The following is a 7487-nucleotide window of genomic DNA, read 5'->3' on the forward strand; positions in this document are numbered from 1 at the left end:
TTTAATAATTATATATAATTTATTAATATTTAATAATAAAATTTTACATCATGTCTATTTTAGTTTTTTTGTCAAATTTTAATAACTTATTAGTTCTTTTAAATTAAACACATAAATATTAATTAACAGCTTAAAAACATATTTTTCTAAACACATTATTAACTTAAACACTACACAACTTTTATACTAAGATCTACCCACTTAAAAAAGCTCTACTAAAAAGGGGCAAGCGAAACAGCCTCTGAACCGCACAGGGAAGGAGCTTCATCAGTACGTCTCTGGAAACCTAGGGTTTCTGAGTTCCCTTCCCATCCCAGTGACAATGACGACAATGAAGACAATCGAGGCCGCTCTGAAACTGGTCGACGTCAAGAAGAAGAATCTCCAGAAAGCCTTCGAAGACCTCCAAGCCCACTCATCTTCTCTCTCTTCCTTCAACCTCTCATGGTCCGACCTCGACTCCTACTTCACCTCCATCCACTACTCGCTCCAGCAAAAATTCGACCTCCTCCAATCCCAAGGACCCCAACCCGAACCCAAGCCCGTCGCCGAGGACTCGTCCGGGTTGGCCGCCGGCGTGGCCCGGCCGGAGTTGCGATCTCTATGCGAGGCCATGGACGGGCTGGGCTTAAGGAAGTACTTGCTCGAGCAGCCGTCCAAGGATCGGGCGGCCCTCCGGGACGAGTTGCCGTCTGCGATGCAGTGCGCGCCAGACGCGGCGGCGATGGTTCTTGAAGCGATAGGGGGTTTCTACGCGGCCGATTCCAAGGGCGATAAGGGCACGGAGTTGATCGCCTTGAGGAGGACTTGCGTGATGTTGTTGGAGGCGTTGATGGGGTCTAGGGTTCTTGTTGGGGATGAGGCGAAGGAGAGGGCGAGGATTTTGGCGGCGGAGTGGAAGGGGAAGGTGAAAGTTGAGGAGGACAAGCCGGTGGAGGCCTTAGCATTTCTGAATCTTCTGGCGGCTTATGGCTTGGTGGATGAATTTAGTGTGGAGGAGCTTGTTGATTTTGCTGTTGTTTCTGCGAGGTTCCCGCAAGCTATCGAATTGTGCAGGGTACTTCGTTTTGGTGACAGGATATCTGGTGAGGCTCTTGACTTGATTTGGCTCCGATTTGAACTAGTGTTCTCAACCTATAAAATAACTTGAAGAATATATTTTTCCTTCCATATACTGGAAACAATTCATTGTTCGTGTCTTTTTATGGCTGTCTTCTCTTGCACTGTAGGTTTGATTGATTCTGCATATTTTCATTATAATGTCTTCGAGTTTATTAGTGGTTGGAGAACTTGCATTTTACTTAAGAATATAATGATATTATTTTCTCTCAACAAGTCACAACACTGTCTTGTCTCTTCTTGAGGTGAAATGTTTCTATGCAATATGAACGCTGATCCTTAAAGGAGGAAAAGACTTGGTTGGTGAAATTATATTCCCAGTGTGTCAGTTAAGTGCATCAACCAAATTATATTTTGCATTTGTGCTCATTCAGGATCTGTTTGACATATAATTAATCTAGATGATTAAGTCATGTTATATGGACTTAGGTACAGGTGCTGGATGCAGGTATGTGTCCAAGGGCAAGAGGACATCAGTAAACTTTTAGAATTCAAAATATCTGATTTATTTATTTCATCTAGAGTTTTATTTATAAACTGCTGTATGACTTTCTATTTGTAAACTAAGATATAGAATTTCATTTAGATATCTATGCATGGTTCATTATTCTTGCTTGTTTCTTCTTCTACAATGAGTTTCTTCTACATTTTTTTTTTCTCAACTATCCTTTAAGAACATTTCAGTGTCAAATATCATTTGGACTTTTTGTAGCTCCATATTGTAATTGTCCAATGGCCAAAATCACACCTTGTAGCTTATGCTGAAAATGTTATTTTAGAACCTGTTTTCAAACAATCAGTACCTTGCTTTTTTTAACTTTTAGCAAAACCACCATCTTTTAGTTTTCATTTGGAAATAGACAAGAGATAGGCTTGTGACTACTGTATATGTTGCCTTTACTTTGTAATGGAGGAATAAAATCATAGTTGTCATAGGTGATTCTCGCCTAGGCACGAGGCTCACACAGGCAAACCTCATCACCACTGAGGCACAGCACCATGCTTGAGGCGCTGCCTGGTCACACATGCAAGGCACTAGGCTCAAGGAGCATGAGGCGCATTCCTTGTATATATAAGTGTATTAAAACCCTATTTCTTGTCCATTTGTCATCTTAAATCTTATCTCTTGTTGATTTGATTGCATATTCTTGTATATCAGTGAAAGGCAAACCTAGCAGTGTGAGCCGGAGGCTTGTTGGGTCTCCCACTCACCAGGATCTTTTGGCAGTGATGTCCACTCGCTAGAGAACTACTCATGTCTGCATTCTGCTTCATTTTTATTTCTTTCTTCTAATTATTTTGCAATTTAGAAGAAACTAATTCTATGTTGTAATTGTTTTTCGTTGTGTTCTACTCTAATTTTCTTTCTTCTAATTTCTGTTGCAATTTAGAAAAAACTAATTGCTAAGAAACAAATGTTTCCATTGTGTGATCTACTGGTTTTCTCTCTCTCTCTCTCTCTCTCTCTTCTCTAATTTCTTTTTCAATTTAAATAAATGAATTGTTTTTCTATAACTTTTTGTGTTGTGTGTTCTGCTGTAACTTTTTTTTTTTTTTTTATTTCTTCTAATTGCAAAAAAAAAAAATTATAAGAAACTAATTGTTTTCCAGTAATTGTTTTTTACAGTGTTTTCTACTATAATTTTTTCTTTTCTCTAATCTCTTTTGCACTTGGAAGAAACTAATTGCAAAAGAAACTAATCGTGTTTTTTTCAATAATATTATAATATTAGTTGTTATTATAGGTTGGTTAGTTGTCATTTATGATTTTATGAATTTGCATCTAACTTGTTATAGGTACATATTAAAAAGAATAGTGTACAAGTATTTTATAAGCATTTTGAATAAATGTGTGCCTCATGTACCTAAGACTTGCGCTTCACCTTGCACCTTTGACAACTATGAATAAAGGTTGGGTTAGTGCATTTCTTTTTTGTTAATGGAGTAATTGATGCTCATTTGACTAATCTTAGCAATCTTTCCACACCTGGTATTTTCGCCAAGTAATAGTAAGGGTTTGACCTTTCTTGCTCTAGTAACTGGCAACCTACTTGGAAGCAAGAAGAATGGCATCCTTAATTGACCTCTTAGCTCTGGAAAGTGAGGATTCTCTGAAGTTCTTCTATGTGTTAGATGAACTCCATGACTATTTGCAATTAGACAGGATGCATGTTTGAACCCTCTTGAATTCTAAGGTGGCTATGTATGATAAACCCTATGCTTTAATTAGGTGTGTAGCCTTTGGTCATTGTAACAAGTATCTTGTTAGTACTGTCAAATGTCTTGCTTGACCTCCCTGTAGATTGATTCAGTTAGGATCTGACTCGTATAATTAGAAATTGATTCGATTTTGAGAGCAATCAAAGTAATGTTTTCTCAAATCATGAGTTAGACATCAAGTTTTATGGTTGGTTTCTTTGATTGTATATATTGCTGTAGAAAAGGAAAACATCAAGGTTGGTTTCTTTGTTTTGGAAGATCTATGCTTATTTAAAAGGGAAAATATTGACCCCTGAGAGGTAGATTGTTGCAAGAATCTTAGGAAGTTGGCTTTCAAGTTTGTCACATTCCAAGGGAATTATCCTAGTGAATCCTTGATGCTTATGGTGAGAAATATGTACAAACTAGTGTGGTTATTCTAAAAGCCCCAAATTTGTTAATGTTTGAGAAGGTTCGATGTGGGCTTCACTTGCTTCTTTGGTTATTTATGATAATTTGACCTTGTCCATGCTAGGATCATTCATATTTTTATGTTACTAACTATTTAAGGTGAGCACCATATCATGTTGGCTATGCATGATGATATGATTTCAATTGATGATGGTAATAGAAAAGGGAGAAACAATATTGAAGGACAAGCACTTGTTAGACAATCTACTCCACTTGTATAAAGGATCCCGTTGTTTTTGTAAAATTAAGGCTTGGACACCTTGAACCACCTAGTGGGATAAAGGCTTTTGATTGTTGTTGTTGTTGGCCACTTTGAATGCTAAGGAATCATATGTATCCCTTGGGGATATGGATGTATTTACTGTAGTTCTGAATTATATAGCTTAAAATGTGAAAAATGTAAGGCATATTCGTTAGTTTGATGCATGTATGTGTAGGGTTGGAAATGGGTAGGGTATAAGCAGGGGCGACGACTACCTGATCCCAACCCTATAAATCATCCCATTTAATCCTAACACACTACTAGCAACCCTGCCTCTGGCTTCCTGACCCGATTTACCTGGCTGTAATCCATTAATTGCCTGTTTAACCACTGCTGGCAAAATCCACCTGCCTCTCTCAGAGCATTTGTCTCCAAGAGTATCAAATTTTACCTTATTCCTTCAATTTCTCATTTTACCCTGTTGAAAGTAAAATTAATAATTTAAAAGATAACATTGACCCTCTATCTATTAGTTTAAGCTTTTAGATGAGGTGATGGTTTACAATTCAATACACCCCTTGTTAATTCCAAACCAGTTTAGCTTATAGTTTAAAAATATGAAACAATTATATCACCTAATATTTTCAAGTGATACATAATTACCAAAAATTCATAAAATACTTAATTCAAAAATCATCATATTTTAAATTAATCATCATATTTATCTTTAATAATTTCTTAATATCATTGATTTTATGTAAAACTCATTTCTTAATATCATTGATTTTATGTAAAACTACTGTTTACTATTTATCCAGACATTGATAGAAAGGGAATTTTCTTCATTTGTATGATTTTACTGTACATGGCCGGAATATATATACATACAAGGTGATTCCAAATCACATCCCTAACAGATTTTGATCTCCTAAGAATCATCAATCAATTAAAAATGGAAACAAAGAAAGTCAAAAAAGCTGTAAATCCTCCTAACTGTACATAGCCTAAAATGGAGCAGATTTTCAGATTTAAATACTGAGATATTTGATCATCAACAACAACTAAATTGAAATATAAATATTAATACAAATTGGAACTCGCACCTTAAGTCTACATATGAAAAACAAAAGCTATAACTTATAATAATATTTTTCATATCAAAATCTCTTGATGACAAAATCTTCCCAGTTTCATTGTATCCAGAGAAGGAATGCCAGGTTCTGGACTTGAGCAAGTGGGTTAACATTGAGTGACCCCAAACCTGAGAGAGTGGGGTCAAGATCGAGGAACCGTGGACCTGGGTGAGTGGGTACCTACAATGATTTATGACTTTGTCTTATTATTAGGCATATTCTTGTAAATCTCAGAAGCAGCTTCTTCTGAAATTAGAATAAAAGAAAATACTTAATTTGAGGTGCAGAGATTTGATAGTAGGCATCTAAAATGATTTATGGCTTAACCATTGCCATTAGGGATATTCTTCTAAATTTTATGAGCAGCTTCTTCAAATTAGCGGAACACGTACTGAATTTCACATGCAGACTTGTCCATAGGTATGCAATTTGGACTTTCCTACAAACAGAAAAATACAAGGAATCAAACCAGAACCTTTGTTTTTTCTATTTTAACTGTAAAGTCTTGCCCCTTACTTGTCTTGCTATCTAGTGGCGGTTAGCAAAATTGAAATATTGTTACAATGGTGGTTTGAGGGTGCTCCCTGCTGTGATTGGTTCTTCTCTTTTGACTTGGATCCATTTTCAGCTTAACCAATTTGTCAGTTTAAGGGTGTTAAAACACCTGCACTTCTTTTTTAAGATTGTTTAGAAGCCCTTTGCTTTTTAGTGTTCTGAGAGTGTTGTAATCTGAGTTCTCAAGTAATGAGAGAACATTTTGAAACCATTAGCGCCATTTCTCTATTTTATAGAGAGAAAATATTGAGTATTTGTACACATTATATGTTCAAATCAGCTTATTGAAGCTATTTGTTTTGTTACAGATCTTATCCCAAAACTCCTTAGCAAGGGCAAACATCTTCCGGCAATCAAATTTATTTTTTATTTCGAGCTTGCAGACAAGTTCCCAGCAGTACCCATCTTAAAAGAATATGTTGAATTGTCCAAGCAGCAGGCTCAGGAAATTCGGAAGGGTGGAAAGAACTCACGCAAATCACAGGTAATGTTGCATTTCCATCTATTATTGTGAAGGTACTGATTTTCAAAGTTCACATTAAATAGCTTCCTGTGTGATTACAAAATACTGATTTCTAATTTAAAGTTAAATAGGTTCCTGTTTGATTTTATTTTTTCTTTTACATTCTCCTGCAGAATGAGGCCATAAGCAAAGAAATAACTGCATTGAGATCTGTTATCAAAATCATCGAGGATCAGAAACTTGAATCTGAGTATCCAAAGGGGATCCTTATGGAACGCATTGCGACACTAGAGAAGGAGAAAGCAGACAAAAAAAATTCTATAGTAGTCCCTCTTCCCAAGACTCGGCAACAATCAAAGGCACAGAAGCTGAGTGGTGGCAAGCGTCCTCGAACTTCACCAGCGGTTCCTTCTGCAGCTCCTCCTGCTGTACGATATGCAGGTTCATCTGTTGGCATTGCAGGGTCTGCTCTTGATTCTGCCCCATATCTAAGCTCAGTTGGTGGCTTGGAGGGTTCCTTTCATTCGGCTGCCCTATATGCAGCAGGCTCATCCGGTGGCTTGTATGGTTCAGTAGGAACCCCTTTGGGTATGCATGGCGACTTGACGTCCACTCAGGCCCTTCCATACCCTTTGAAATCTCATATACCACCATCTGGTTATCTTGATGGGCTAAGTTCCTATAGTGGGTATGGTTTGCCACCACAACATCCTCCAGCCTACCATCCTCAGTAGGTCCTTGGAACTGTTTTCTCTTTGTGGTGGTGTAACAATGAATGGTATATGTTGGCAGTTGCCCGACTTTGCAGAACTGCCAAGAAGGATATTTATGTTGTTGAAAGTGTCCATGGTTATGCATTGAAATCAGTGAAGAGTTTCGTTTGAGGTTGTTTAGTTGAAGGATCTTTGTTTTGTTTCTTCTTGTATAGTTATATCGAGCATTTTTGTTATCCAAAACCTTTTTAGTTATTTATTTTTGGCAAGTGTACTATGCTTTGTTGTGGTTCTGTATCATAGGTATACAAATCCCTGGTCATAACAACACTCTTACCTATCTATTAACAGCAAGTAGATCTACGCTAGGAGAGTTGATAATGTGCCAAGAGAAACTGGTACAAGAAGCCTTTATCTCACTTCCCTCTTCCATGTCCTTATTTGCAGCTGTGTTTGTACCTGAAGGTACATTTGACGGATTCAGTCTGCTATCCAACCCCAGAAAAGGAAATATCTATATCACTTGAATGAACTGCTAATAATGGCATTTGGTTCCTTTCATGTTTTTAGTTTGAAGTAAAGGATGGAATTTTGCTGTAGCCTTTGATAGGGTTCCTATAACAAGTATATTC

The 7487-nt window shown here is 37.1% G+C and overlaps 1 protein-coding gene across 1 annotated transcript; it reads left to right on the plus strand.

Annotated features, from left to right (window-relative positions):
* Positions 1-216: 216 nt before the first annotated feature.
* On the plus strand, positions 217-7132 carry LOC127792404 (truncated FRIGIDA-like protein 1). The gene is made up of 3 exons (XM_052322879.1): positions 217-1085; positions 5988-6163; positions 6316-7132. Exons 1-3 carry the CDS (start codon positions 323-325, stop codon positions 6874-6876), a joined length of 1500 nt encoding a protein of 499 aa, XP_052178839.1. The 5' UTR covers positions 217-322; the 3' UTR covers positions 6877-7132.
* Positions 7133-7487: the final 355 nt, after the last annotated feature.

This window comes from Diospyros lotus, chromosome 15 (genome assembly GCF_014633365.1).
Source record: "Diospyros lotus cultivar Yz01 chromosome 15, ASM1463336v1, whole genome shotgun sequence".
In the NCBI taxonomy this organism is placed as follows: Eukaryota; Viridiplantae; Streptophyta; class Magnoliopsida; order Ericales; family Ebenaceae; genus Diospyros; species Diospyros lotus.

Coding starts and splice junctions, on each gene's coding strand:
- LOC127792404 (XM_052322879.1), top strand. CDS start 323: ATGACGACAATGAAGACAATCGAGGCCGCTCTGAAACTGGTCGACGTC. Junction 1,086..5,987: donor TTTTGGTGACAGGATATCTG/GTGAGGCTCTTG, acceptor GTTTTGTTACAG/ATCTTATCCCAAAACTCCTT. Junction 6,164..6,315: donor AGAACTCACGCAAATCACAG/GTAATGTTGCAT, acceptor ATTCTCCTGCAG/AATGAGGCCATAAGCAAAGA.